The sequence below is a fragment of the Zeus faber genome (genome assembly GCF_960531495.2).
Source record: "Zeus faber genome assembly, chromosome: 12".
Lineage (NCBI taxonomy): Eukaryota > Metazoa > Chordata > Actinopteri > Zeiformes > Zeidae > Zeus > Zeus faber.
This window is the reverse complement of record NC_137196.1, coordinates 11,605,005-11,620,089: the sequence shown is the minus strand read 5'-3', so window position 1 is coordinate 11,620,089 and position 15,085 is coordinate 11,605,005. Positions and strand designations below refer to the sequence as shown.

The 15,085-nt window shown below is 45.8% G+C and overlaps 1 protein-coding gene across 2 annotated transcripts in view; it reads left to right on the top strand.

The window, feature by feature from the left end:
* The first annotated feature begins 2,290 nt into the window (after positions 1–2,290).
* The window catches only part of mbnl1 (muscleblind-like splicing regulator 1), a 44,143-nt gene continuing 31,348 nt past the window's right edge, over positions 2,291–15,085 (top strand). For both annotated transcript variants that reach the window (XM_080011020.1, XM_080011019.1), the window contains exons 1-2: positions 2,291–2,449; positions 11,285–12,048. In XM_080011020.1, coding sequence (XP_079867146.1) covers positions 11,875–12,048 — 174 coding nt within the window. In that variant the 5' untranslated portion in view covers positions 2,291–2,449; positions 11,285–11,874. The remainder of the gene's footprint in view (positions 2,450–11,284; positions 12,049–15,085) is intronic.

Sequence of the window (15,085 nt, the reverse complement as noted above, 5' to 3'; positions counted from 1 at the left end):
ATAAAGGGATTGTAAAAGATAAAACACGGATTTGCTGCCAATCAGTTCATAACATATATAAATACTTTTTTAAAATTTTACCTTACATTTATCATTTACTAGCTATTTTTTTTTATTTTTCAACTCTTCCCTTTTCGTTTCTTCTCAGCCCTATCATTTGCGTTTATCAAATTTTCCTCGTGTGCCATTTTCATTCTTTCTTATAACGATAAGAGCGGCTTTGTGCACAACCTGCACACAAGAACAGTAACAAAATGTAGTACTCAACCATAACAGAAATTTAACTACGGTCTTAAACCACGAGCTACTGCAGACCAGACTAAAAAGGATATATCGTTACTGTTACTGTGTTACTGTGTGGGGGTAGGGTCAAAGAGCATGAACTCGGAGAACCAGGCGGTAGATCTGTTTCAAAAGTGGAACTGGTCAACGAGACATGTGAGCTTAAACGTCATGAAGCATGCGGACGTTGGTCGAAGCTGGCGTTCCACAACCTCCACCTCCAGCCGCGCAGGAAGAGCGAGCTTTCTAGATCTATAAGAGTTGTTTCATCCAGTTGGGCGGTGAGCATCGCGGACGATCCCTGGAATTCACACGGACCAAACGTCTGGCATGGTGACATCCCCAGCAGGCACCTGGCCCATATCTTGCAGGTTGGATCAATCTGGATACCGTGGACATCGGGATCAGGATTTCACTTTGGCTGCCGGATATTGCGGCATCAGATCCTAAATCCGGCGCTTGGGTGCTTCTTGCTTCTTCTTGGTCGTCCCTGGGTGGAGAGAGAGAGAGAGAGAGAGAGAGAGAGAGAGAGAGAGAGAGAATGAGAGAGAGGGAGGGAGGGGGCGGGCACTTTGGTTGAAACAGTCGTGTTCGAAGGTAGCGACGTCATTCCTCTTCTATTGGTCATTCCTGGAGCTGCTCCAGAGCCTCAGTCAATCTGTGGCGATAAACAGTTTGGTTTTGAACACTTCAGTGTCCCTTTTCACCCGCCGCAGGAGAAAGGGTCTGTATTTGTGAGACGGAGCAGGGTTCCAGGGGGTCTTATGTCACAGTCGAACGTAACAAAAAAAAGAAAAGAAAGAAAAACAATAACAGGGAGAGTGAGAAAGAGAAAGGAAGAGAATCCAAACAGGAGCCAAAGCCAATCTTTCCTGAGGTTCCAGTCAATGTTTCCATTATTCTTTTCTGTGCTGCCCTAAATGTCCTCATTTTTTCCTCAAGTCCATTTGGCTCAGTCTGGAACCTCCACCCTCTCTTTCTTCCTCTCTTTCTTCCTTCCTCCTCCCCACCACCTCCACTCATCCCTTTGTTTGTTCATCTGTCCGTCTCTACCTTCTCTCCTCCTCCTCCTCTCCCTCTATTTTATCATCCCCTTTCTGACCTCATCCTGTCACATTTTCCTTCTATGTGTTCTCTGCCTTCCCTTCTCTTTCTTTCCCTCTCTCTCTATTGATCTTTCTTTGTCTGTCGGGCCACCCCACCACCACTTCTACACATCCCTTCATTCATCCGTCCTTTATTTTATCATCCTTTTTGTCCTCTCACTTTTTCCTTTGTTATCTACTCTGTCTTCCCATCTTTCACTGCCTCTCTCTCTCTCCTTCTCTTTATCCCTCTCCTCCTGAAAGTGAGCCAGCACTTCCTGGTGTTTTTGGTGGTGGTGGTGGTGGTGGTGGTGTGTGTGGGGGGGGGGGGGGGGCGTGGCTAGCTCGCAGAACGGAGGGGGTGGGATTGCGGAGAGAGAGCGAGAGGGGAGGGGAGTGGAGGGGAGGGGAGGGGATGGGGGAGACTGCAGGATCTGTAAACCCAGTGCAGTCAGGACTCTACCTCCTCCTCCTCCTCCCTCCTTCCTCCTCCTCCTCCTCCTCCACAGCTGTTGCTGCTGCCGCCCAGCGAGCAGCGCTCTCCTCGGTCAGCAGACGATCCAGCGGCCGGGGGGAGTCCGGAGAAACGCAGCCCAGCCCCCCCGAGATCCAGATACACGAGCTACGAGGCAGATCAGCCACCTCGAGGTGCAGGGGAGGGGATACGCCGGCGCACGTAGCCTGACGCTGCAACGCTATCACACACACACGCACGCACGCACACACACACACATACACACACACACACACACACACACACACACACACACACACACACACACACACACACACACACACACACACACACACACACACACACGTACACACACACACACCAGACACAGAGACAGATAAACACTCCTCCTCTCTCTCCACACTCTCTGTCGCTCTTCCTGCCTCAGAATGGTCCAGCCGGTGCCTGGGGGTCTGCTGTCGCAGCCTGTCTGAACACACACACACACACACACACGCACGCGCCCGCGCGCTCACGTACGCACGCACACACGTAAGCGCACAGACGGGCAGAGTCCATTGAGGAGCGGAAGCGCACGCACACACACACGCGAAGAGCGATGTAAGAGGTAAGGGCTTCGGTTTCTACCTTCCGCTCTCCCTCTCGCTCTCGCTCTGTCTGTCTCGGTCTCTCGTGCACACTCTAGCTCTCTCTCTGTCTCGACTGTTTTAATCTAGAACTTTCCTTCCTTTTCCGTACTGCAGTCTTTACTTTCCAAAGTGTGTGTGTGCCTTGTGCGTTGGAGCGAGGGGGTAGTGAGCGATGTGCCGGGGGGGGGGGGGTTTGTTTGCTTTTGCGTCTGCTGCACTTGTGTGTGTGTGTCTGTGTGTCTGTGTGTTCAGAGCGAGGGCCACTGTGTTAACATCTGTTTGTTATGGCTTGTCTTTTTTAGACGTGGCTCGCACACACACACACACACACACACACACACACACACACACACACACACACACACACACACAGTCGCACTCACACCGAGCAGGAAGGCACATTTTCTGGCTGAAAAGCAGACACACAATAGCTGCTTCCCCGAGGTAGCACTGAACAGCAGGAAAATCTGACTGTATGTGAGGGTGTGTATGTGAGTGTGTGTGTCTGTTGTTGATGCCGTAATTGTTCCAGGAAGCAGCAAAGTGGATCAATAGATCGTCCCTTCAGCTTCCATTCCCTCTGCCTGACTCAACATCGGACACGTTTGGCGCTATCCTGCCAAAATTTGCTTAACCAGTCCCAAACGTTTCTAATCGAATTCTCTTCACTGTCGTCTTTTTTTTCTTCTGTACGTTGCCGTTCCAACTTTCTTCAGTAGTCCGCTGTGTGATAGGACTGTATTTTACGCTTGTGCCATGTAAAGTGAACTCCCGCCCCGCTGCATGTAAATGATGTGTGACATGTGAAGCTGCCGCTGCCTTATATGGTGAGCACCGTATTTCAGTACAGTATTGCCTTGCCAGCCATTCCGGGTCGCGGCAGGAGAATGTGTGTGTGTGTGTGTGTGTGTGTGTGTGTGTGTGTGTGAGTGCGTGTGGGTGCGTGAGTGTGTGTGTGTGTGTGTGTGTGTGTGTGTGTGTGGGTGCGGGTGGGTGTGTGTGTGTGTGTGTGCGTGCGGGTGCATGTGCGTGCGTGCATGCGTGTGTGTGTGTGAGAGAGAGATAGTGGTTCTGTCTGTCTTTGGGACTGTGCACACGCTGGTGTGTTAGTGTTTGCATGTGTCACATGGGGGAGTAACTCGCAGAGAGGAGGAAAGTTTGAAGAGGAGGGAAAAAAAAGGACAGATAGAGAAGAACTGGGGAGGAAAAGAGAAAGCAAGTAAATGGCGGGGGGGGGGGGGGGGGGGGTTTCCCTCGTTGGACTTTGAACGGGAGTAAATGTATGTACGGTAGCACTGAGTTGTGTTGTTTGTTTAATGTCATAAGGGGGGGTGGTGGTGTCCCATCGCGGCTGTGCTGCATCCCGTAGGGTTGTCTATGCAAATCTGCGCTCCATCGCAAGATCGAAGAGCATGTGCCAAGTGTGTGTTTTCTTTAATAGCGGCGATAACTGGCCAGCAGGTGAATTAAAATATGTGGGAGAGGCGACTTAACATAATACTTGTTTCATGGTTTTACTGTTTCATGTTATTTTCATCCTGCAATAATCACTAAACCATATGTGTGACCGATAACTTTGGCTGCAAAGGGAGATAGTGTGGCAAAGTTCAGGCAATTCGCTGCTCGGAGTCTTCCAGCCTTCTGTCTCTCTTTGTCTTTCTTTCTCCCCCCCGGGTTTCCTCTTGGCGGTACGTCTGTGGTCGGGGCAATGATTGGGAATGTTGTTGTACTCAAGAGGGGGATATGACTGAGCATGCGCTCACACAAACACATGCACATGCACCAAGAACGACGTGCTCCTGGCTGTTGCCACCCCAGGGGCAACCTCTTAGGACTGTAGAAATAGGTTAATGCTCATAATAATGTTGTGGTCTCTGAACGGTGACATTTCCCTGTCAATCTGCCTGCTTGTGTTGTGTGTGTGTGTGTGTGTGTGTGTGTGTGTGTGTGTGTGTGTGTGTGTGTGTGTGTGTGTGTGTGTGTGTGTGTGTGTGTGTGTGTGTGTGTGTGTGTGTGTGTGTGTGTGTGTTTTGCTGACAGGTAAATCCTTAATTACATGGTATGTTCTCACTTTCATCAAAGCACAGTTTGACTCTTGACAAAACGTCCATATTGCACTGTCGTACTAGGTTTACTATGTGCGGCTTCCTTTATATTTGTGCCAGAAAAAATGTTTAAGAAAACAGTGGCTATTATAAAAGGTAAAAATCTAATTCTATCGAGCCAAGCCAAACCAAAACTGACCAGCTTCAAGAAATACGTACATGGTTTCAATCTATAATAGGACTCATTATTATTAAGCAATTCCACAGCAGTTTGTGAATATTTTAATGACCTGCTTAAAGCTTATAAGTAGAACATATCTTGTATATTACACGTTAAAAAAATGTAATGCATCCAGATGTTCAATAATCGTGCTTTATCATGCTATGCTATATGCTATGCATTTTAAAGAGTTAGCAGTTACCGGGTACCGGTGCTATTTGCACATATATAAATTAGGTATTATTCATACATTTGGCGCAAGATTTGCCCCTTTCTATGCAAATGAGGCTCGTTGCAATAAGCGTCCAATTCACAAGCACTGGCTTTAAACAGCACTTGGCGTGAAATTATTACCGTCTGCAGAGAGCTGGTACAATTGAAGCGCATTTATAAGGGGCGTCACCCCCAGACTTCCAGTGATCTGGAAGTTATATTTTGCCATTATTTTCAAATTATAATTATCATGGCATCCCAAGGTAGCAGAACAAGCAGTCCGTGATGGTTTTGAAAACACTCCAAAAGCAACTTGTTGAAACTAATTTATTTGTACAAAAAAGGCTGTACAAACGTTGACAAAACCAGTTCCATAATTCCTATTAAACTAAACTAAAAGTTATAGGTAATAGCGATAAAGTGGTCAAAATTGGCATTGAACCTCAGATAGCACGGAACCTCTTAGGATCATTGACAGCTCCACAGGCTGCCTTTCGGTGCAGTGGCCAGGAACTAGGTAGTGTAAAATATATGAAAGGAACCGTCATAACTTTAATATTAAGATTCAGTGGAAACTTTCTGTAAAAATTTAAATATACATTTTATTCATGCAATAAATTAATCGTGTGGGAAAGTAAGTTTTGTTATACTCATACTCATACTGTACTATTTAAAAGTTTTATGGTGAATACACATAAACCTGAGTCATCACCCACCCTCCGTTACGCGTCCCAAATAACGGGGTCTTCCCTTGCAGGACTTAAAATCAAAATAACTACTGTTATTTTGATTTTAAGCTACTATTAATTTAAGACTGATAATTCATAAAACAGGCAGTGGCGTAAATGTGTAATGACTCTCCGATGGAGCCCCCTCCCCACTGACACACAGATTATTTACGTGGATAATTGTGATCAGACGCAGAACACGGAAAAATTGCACTAATAGCAAAACTTTATAGCCGTGTTTGCTCTGTTATATTAGCACAATATCTTTGGTGAATTGGACGCTAAGATGGCGCAGACAGTGGCCGAAATTGATGCGCAATTCATGGTGCTATTAGCGGCTGCCATCCATTCTTTGTTCAATTCGCCCCTCAGTTTTTATGCACAACAATATATTCTAGGGGCAATACGCACCCATGCTAACATATTAAGGCGGCCGCTAAGCTGGGGAGTATGATTGTCTCTTCACAATGAATCATATGACATAAATGTTAGCCAATGACACTCTCATTAAACCATAGGGCCAGCCATTACCCTCATCATCTATTAAATTGGTCACAACCTCGTGCACCAACATGCAGACACCAAAACACAGCCACACAGATGTGGACACACACAGGCATAGAAAAACACATTAACTCTTCCACACAAAGAGATACAGAAACACATCAACACACAGACAAAGACGCGTAGATTTGCATGCAGACACACACCAACATATACCATGATGCATTGCTGCAGAAACTCATTCGATGGAGCCTCCGGACACATGGTGGTTTGTGTGTTTGTATAGGCCTGTTTTTGTGGCTCTGTATGTGTGTGTGTGTGTGTGTGCATGCGTGTCTGTGAGCCCCTGTGCAATCTGCACAAGAGATCACATTGTCTTTGGAGGTTCACTTTTGGAGGAATCAATAGGCATTGTTTGTCTTGTGCTCCTCTCCACAAACTCTCTTTCACCACTGCATTACTTAATCCAATGACACGCCATTCATCTAAACGATGATGACGATGAGGAAGATGTAGGTGAGGATGACAAGTATTAGAGCGTCAGTGGCTGTGGTGAGGATGCTCAGCAGTCCATGTGTCTTCCAGCCCATGTGAACGTCACTAGCCAACAAGTCAAATCAATGTTAAATATGTAACTAAATAAATCAATAGTTTATCAGTGGGAGGCCTGTATCCGTGCTCTACATATAAGGCAGCAGATATGCATTTCCTTTGCAAGCGTGTTGTGCTATAGCGCAAGTCCTTGACCTTGGCCTGCCTTACGGTTGATTCTTCAGACCTAAATACGGTGCAGCGCTCCACCATACACATTCGACCCGTTTCTTCCTCTAGCGTGTGAGGCTGTGTGTCATTGGAGGGGCATAGTGAACCTGACTCGCTGCCCACACACACTGTGTCTGTTTATGTGTGTGTGTGCAGTGCACATGTATGTGTATAACCGAGGGTCAGAGAGGGCAGTGCTGGAGTGTGATATGTGGAGCGCATGGAGTTGCAGCAGATGCAAGCAGAGCAGCGGTGTTGCATTTCGCCCTGTATGCCCTCCACCACGATGGGCTATCTCAGCACACTGTCACCCTGACTCCACCTCTGTCAATATGCACAGGCCACTCCTCTGTTAATCTGTGCGCCTGTGCCTCAAAGGAGATTACCTGCAGCCTACTTCCCTGCTGTCCAGCTAAAAACTGAAGCCCTGAGTCCAGGCTATGGTTTGTTAGCTGTTTTAGTACACAGAAGTGGTGATTGTAGCCTGACAAGTTGGGGCTTGTACGTAAAACATTCAGTTTCATTTACTATGAGGGGTCACTGTGGCCTCCATTGGCATCTTAATTAACCATGAGGTCAAGCTAGGCCATACTAAACTAATAAAGCACCGTTCAGTCATTTTTGAGAAAGCCTAATCGTAACTGTGAACCACACCCTCTTGGTCTCAGACAGCAGCTCTTGCGATTAGTCACTATAATAACTGCGCCATATGCAACTAGCCTCCAAATAGCAGTAACTTTCCATCAGTTTACACATGCTTTCATAGCAAAACACCTCTTTGTATTCAAGGATAGCTCATAATATCTGAGCAACATCCATAACAAGCACATATTTATTTTGCAGTGTGCACGTCAGGTGAAGTGAATTGCGTATTCTGACCATATACATCTTGCAGTGCTTTCGCCCCATTCAAAAGAGATCTATCATGTGGCTCATTTCCCCAAAATCTAACGTCATGCCGTTTAGCATTTTCATGTCAGAATTTGTTTGTACTTGTCCGACTCATGCCCCCGCGTTTGGTCACATGACTGCAAGCTATTGATGATGCGCTCATATTGTAGACATCTTCCCCTGTTTTTCTCCACTGTCCCTTTTCACATGGCCTCAGTGGTAAAACAGGCACACACAACCCCTCTCTTTCTCTCCCACTCTCCCATCTTTTCATCCTTTCCCGTTGTTGACCTTGCACCAACTTACAAGAGCTTGGAGAGTGGAGGGAGTGCAGTTAAGGATGCTGGCAGAGAACAGAATCCAGACAGTCATATGGAGGGCACAAAGATGGAGGGCCAAAGTGATGCGATAGTACCGATACTGGTTTCAGAATCTTGAAATTAAATACGGTATTGGCATTGGAGAATATATCCGATACATAATCAAATCTTTTTTATGCTGCAGTCTATGTGAGTCCATGTGAATCATTAGGTTCTAATGATTTCAAATGTTCTGAATCTACACGTTTTGGTTAAACTTATGGATTGGATGTTGGTTTTATGCTTTGTATTAGGAACTACTTCGATGTTAAGATTCAGAATCAGTATTGGTATTGGAAAAGTGATAACAGTCCATTCCTGGTCACCAAAAGTGACCAGAATAGGTGCCTTCATTAGCATATTAGTGTAAGTATAAATCCTATACCCATAGAAAACCAGTGAGACGTCCCGAGATTAAGTTATCCGTCTACAAAAATAAAAGTTCTCAGACGTCTTTTGCGTATGTGAAATAGAAGCGTTAAAGTGAAAATGTATAAAGGGGATGGACGACTGGGACAGAAGGCGCCTTTTGAGATGAGGAAATCAATACAGGAAGGAAGCCTGACCAGACGTGAGGGATCACAATAAACTTCTCATTTTGGGTCCTCCCTGCCACATGCTTCGCTCTTTCTTTAATAGGGACCGCTGTGACCGATTAAAAAGTCAGCCAGAATTCAGGGGGCGTCGTCTCCTCGTTCATCAAGTCATCACATTCCCCCGTTTGTTTGAAGTCGCCTCCCGACGCTTTCCGTTTTCATAGCTTCATTTTGGTCCGATGAGGTCAAACGCAGTCATGAAAACAAATACTTTATTCTGTGGCGTGTGTGTCGACTTTGTCTCGTCAAAAACTAACAAATGACACGAACAAACACTCCGCATAAGGGTTTGATTGAGTTGACGTGTCATGAAATTTTGATGATTTATGACTCAGAGACTGGAGTTGGAATTGGCCCCAAGAAATGTAAACATAATATAGTCCACGGTGGTTCTAAACAGAAATCTAATTTATCCAATGATGTGTTTATGCTTCTACAAACTAAATTTGTTCCACTACAAAATCTATTCTGGCAGATCAGAATTGCGTTAGAATTGCTATAGTCGGTCAGACATAGGCCGGAAGTCTTACATTTGCAAAAATACATCATGGATTTTGAAAGTCAAACATAAGAATTAGACACCGGTGTCAACATCATGTGTCAAAAATGTGAAAGATGGAGCATTTCCGTCTGAATACAGGGAGGCAATTGTTGGAGACGTAAGAAAATTTGGTTAAGAAAGGGTTCAGTCTTAAGCACACATTCTTAAGGATGAACTAAACAAAATTTATGTAACTGAAGTGTTTGTGTCTTGATGCTTGAAAACATACTTTATTCCTCATTTTTTTGACAGATAGGAATTTGATTTTACTCAAACTTGGATCCTCCCTCACAACTGACGTATTCTAAATTTTGAAAATGTCTTATACTTTCTCAACATGCTTTTACTATACAACTGCCTGAGGAACATTTCTAGGAAGCTAGTTTGGACAGACAGACAGACAGTTAGATAGATAGATAGATGAGAGATAGATAGATAGATGAGAGATAGATAGATAGATAGATAGATAGATAGATAGATAGATAGATAGATAGATAGATAGATAGATAGATAGATAGATAGATAGATAGATAGATAGATTCGTAGCTACAGCACCACTACCACTAAGTCATTTAAGGTGAAGGTAGGTTACTTCCTCCTCTCTCTCTGTAAATCCCCCTGACACTCTCTTTTTCTCTTTCACATTTCCCCCTCTTTAAACATTTAAACATACATCTGTAGTGCTGGGTCATCATGAGCAGGCCTGTGGGGCTGAGAGGGGGGCGATACACAGGATTGCAGTGCTGTAGTTTTAAGTGGTGCGTAGCAATGCTGAGGGTGCACGTGGTGCACGGTTTTTTTTTTTAATAGGGCGTGGTGAGCTCCCCTGCCCTTGTGATAAGAGAGGAAAGGGGCCCCTAGGGTCCCAATCATTGGAATTCATCTGGCCAGCCCTATTCAATGGCCTCACCGAAAATTGTATATACCAACAACGTTATGGAAGAAAAATTTCTAAACCTGTGATCTTGCAAGTTATAAGGATGATTTTTTAAATATTTTTGTACAAAAGCAGAATAATACACGCTATGTTTGCACAGCGGAAAAAGTCACATCTTCGATAGCATTAAGCTTCGATGGCGACAGAATCACCTCACCTCTTCATCCGGAAGCGCTGAAGTTGCTAAATTCGAAATGGAAAACTTGTTTGAAAGGTTGTTTGTGCAGAGTGAAATTCATCATCATAACATATTACCATCTGTCTGTAAGAAAGATTTTTTTTTATTGCATGGAGAGGGAGTAGTCATCGTCCCCCCTCTCTCTCTCTCTCTTTCTCTCTCTCCTCTCCCTCTCTCTCCGTGGTTGCGGGCAGGTCAACCTCCCCTTCGCTCCTCCCCCTGCTCTCACCTGGCGCTCAGCCCAGAATGTTGCTGCAACTCCAGCGGCTCTGATTGGTCGCCCTGCTCGCACACCGCTTCGTGAGAAGGGAAGTGACTGGCCTTCCCCTCCCTCCCGCCCTGCCTCCAACTTCCCCCGTGCTCTGACTCTCTTTCCCTTTCCCCCTTTCTCCTAAATACATTTGCCATGGCCGGCTTTGCCGCACTCAACTGTAAGTGATACGGGGGGCTTTGGGTTTTGATTCGACTCCTGCCTCGGACCAGAGGCAGCGGTGGAAAAGCGGTGAATGGTCTGCTTTGTGCTCCGCTGCCTGCGTGGAGGGAGCGTGTTTGTGTGTGGCATGGCGTTACGAGCTCACGCGCGTCCTTATGTGTACTTAGAGTGAAAGTTTTATTTGTTTTAGCAGACGCCACTGCATTGCTGACATTTTTACATATTATCCGTTCCCACAGCTGCATAGCTCTGTGGTGGCATGACTAGAATGACTCAGAATAATGCTCCAGGTCCAAAAAAAAAAAAAAAAACCCTCCGGTGAAGAATAAATAGAAGTACAAAATAAACCAGTATGCATTCTTTGGAAGGAAATATCACCAGACTTTCTCTCTCTCTCTCTCCGCAGAGGAAGTGCCTTCCCTGACGTCTGCTGCAGCTTTGACCTGCTTCTACGGCCGAAGCTCCGCCCGCCTGCCTGCTCCCCACCCACCCTGCCCCCTCGCCGCCTCGCTCGCTTGCTCCCGCACAGTCACCCCACGGGCGCAAGGACACCAGCCACGCCCGCCGCTCCCTCGGTTCGCCCCTCCCATCCTCCTCCGACCCCTTCCCCTGCCGCCCGCCACCAGCTGAGCAGCCTTACCACACGTCCAGGCCCACGAATCATCTCACTCGCCTCGCCTTCATCCCTCCAAGCCTCCACCGGGTCCTCCGTTTTGCACAGATCCTCCAAGCCTTAACCCCCCGCCCCCCTCCTGACTGTCTCATTCCGTCGCAGTCAGAAGGGATCCCGGCGAGGCCGCGTTGCCCTACAGACGGGCCAAGGACAGAGCAGCGACTCGGTTGTCATTCAAAAAGATCGGTCAAGATGAACTCTTAGTCCAGCCACGTTGCCATCAGTCGGTCAAAGGAATCAAGGAAAAGTAACAAAAAGCGCCACTAGCTGCATTTCACACAAATCCACATTTCAGTTTGGAATACTTTTTAACCACCGCTGCCATGGCGATGAACATAGCGCACATGCGAGATACCAAGTGGCTGACACTGGAGGTCTGCAGGGAGTTCCAGAGGGGCACATGCTCGCGCACCGACCAGGAGTGTAAGTTCGCTCACCCGGCTAAGAGCTGCCAGGTGGAGAACGGCCGGGTCATCGCCTGCTTCGATTCGCTCAAGGTAAGAGACAGGAGAAATAAGTCTCAGAAGAAAATGGTACAAACACACACACACACTCTTAGGCAGATACACAACATCGAAACAGACAATTTGAGAGAATGGATGGAGTTATGAGCTGAGAGGAAGTGTGATCTGTTCAGATCGGTGTGTTTATGGCGCCGAGGTGTGTATACGTGAACTACGGTGAAGGTTTTTCCCCTTCACATGGCTTCAGTTCTGAAAAGCACACCATCTGCCCTCAGCATGTGCTCATTCTTAGGTTCTGCCTACTTCTGGTCAGCTGACCTGAACATGTGATCAATCATAAAAGCAGAAATCAGATGTTAGAATGCACTCTGGAATTTGTGTTTTTTCCTTCTGAAATTGGGTCATTTCATTTGTAATCGCCAAAATCGCTCGCGTGAAATTGTGGTCTATTTCGCATACTTGGTCTCTTTTCACATTACAGAGTGAGAGAGAAAAAAAGCCTGCTTTTCATTTACGAGGTCAGTGTCCATGTGTGCCTTCCTCTTGAATAGGAAATATTAGTAGATAACTAACGTTGTTCAAACACAGTCGCACATGGACGCCCCGAGCAGCAGCACGACTCCAGCAGCCAGAGAAGAGCGAAGAGTTAGCGTCATTATGAAGTACTCACTCAGTCAATACCACTTCCTGTGCAGGGGCTGCAAGGCAGTCAGGGGGGTTTGGTGTGTGAGTGTGTACATGTGTGTGTATGCGCATGTGTGTGTTTAATAGAGAGACAGACTGGGGGCACTGTATGCGGTCATTTTCCATCTATTTTTAAGTGCCAGCAGGAAGAGGAACACCTCTTTATCTCTCTCTCTCAATCTCTTTGTCTATCCCTCACAATTTCTCTATCACCACGCACAATCTCTTGAGATGGGTGGACCTTGACCCAAAGTTTCCAAGTGCTACTTGCACACATACACATGCATGTACACACACAAGCATGCACCATATTCTCTCCCTGCAGGCTTTGTTTTGTGGCGTTAGCAGAGTTAGAGTTGGACCAGCCAGCGAGTGTGTGCTGACTCTTTATAGCCAGATGTGGACAGAGGTACATTGTCTGGCCCAAACTGAACTCTGTCCAAGTTTCCTCACAATGCACATGCGTGTGTGTGTGTGTGTGTGTGTGTGTGTGTGTGTGTGTGTGTGTGTGTGTGTGTGTGTGTGTGTGTGTGTGTGTGTGTGTGTGTGTGTGTGTGTGTGTGTGTGTGTGTGTTCGACAGTTTCCTTAGAACCAAAACTGGCTCATTGCGAACACCGAAACAAACACTTCCACACTAGAACCCACAGAGTAAAGCTTGTGCACACGTCGCCTATACGCCGAGGCACAAACATTCAGAGTTTTGCACATGTACACATGGGATTGAAAAACAACTTCAATCAAATCAAATAGGTTTTATCTATTTCAATTTGGGCATTGTACAAGGAGCTAATGGAGATTAGGGGTGGGAATCGCAGAGTAACTCATGAAATGATACTATCACAATATGTTACCCACGATAACGATGGTATTACGATACAGCTAATCTGCGATACTCGATATATTGCAAGACAATTCATCTACGATACATCACAATATTTGTGTAACTGAAGATGAAGAAATACCCATAAAAAGGGAGGAATTATGCATTTATAATTCAGAATTTGAGATGTACAACAAAAATTTTAATCAATATCTTAAAATTAATAAATTATTTAATAAATACTCAATTCTTAAATGAAAGGTTAAACCAATATGAGACACTCCTTCTTTTAAACATGGTAATGAATGAAAAAATATGATTCAATTCCCCCCCCCAGTAACTGAATGTAATTCCAATAACTAACCAGTATCATGTTCAATTTCTCACATTTATTACTAAACAAATTTCAGGAAAGCGAGTTACAGTCGATTACAGTCGAGTTACAGTCGATTTCAAATACAATACACATTGTATTTGTTTACGAGCGGATCTTGAACGCTCCAATATGGCGGATGCGCAGACGCTTAGTGGCAACATTTGCTGTGTCCACAGCTCATTCACCAGATGTCACAGAGTAGCAGCAATATAATGGATCATGGTTCATCTATGTTCCTTTACACCACTAGTTGAGAGCGGCACAACGTTTTGATAAAAGTATCAATATTTGGCGGCAGTGAATCAGTAACGTATCGCAAGAGGAAGTATCGCGATATATTCCACTATGGATATTTTGTCCCACCCCTAATGGAGAGCGGCGGGCCACATGTTGACACAACACAGACCAAAGCACAGAGGTGTTACCTGTGGGCGGATGAGAGCGAGATGAAGGGTGAGGGGGGGTTAGGGGTGAGGCACCAAGAGGAGCCACATATGAAACGTGGCAAAACGATATTTAATAACGCTCTATTCCCAATGAGGTAAAGGTCAGCCATTGGAAAGCAGCGTTCAAGAAGGACCAACGGGCCTGTTTTAGTAGTTTGGACTCCCCTCTCACTGGGGCTTGTGTTCTTAGCGGTGACGGCCGGTTCTTTTTTTAACCGTTTGGCCCATTTTGTTTCCAGCAGTAATAGAAAACAGAGTGGGTCTCTAACGTCTCCAGTGGAAACAGTGAAAAGAGAGAGAGAGCGAGAAAGAGACAGGGGAAAAGGGACATTGGGAGGAAATCTGATGCGTGTTCGAGCGTATGTCGGCCACAAACCCACATTCACACTCATGCCGTGAACATAGTTTCCTGTTGCACAGACATACACAAACACACACACATACTCAGTAAAGTGCTTGTCCCACTTCTCTCTCACACCGTTTGAGTGATAAGGTTTGAAATAGGACAAAGATCGCCTACAGAGTTAATGTCATTTGGCAATTAGTTAAGTTACTGCAAACCACATTCAATGTTGCAACACAAAACACAGACATGGACACACACACATGCACACACTTTCTCTCTGCCCATGAGAGAGGATCGACCTTCTTCTTGAGATGTGTATAATTAGCACAGGTCTCACATGATCACCAGAGCATAGCTCAGCAGGTCACACCCAAACCCTGTCATTTCACCACTCTAG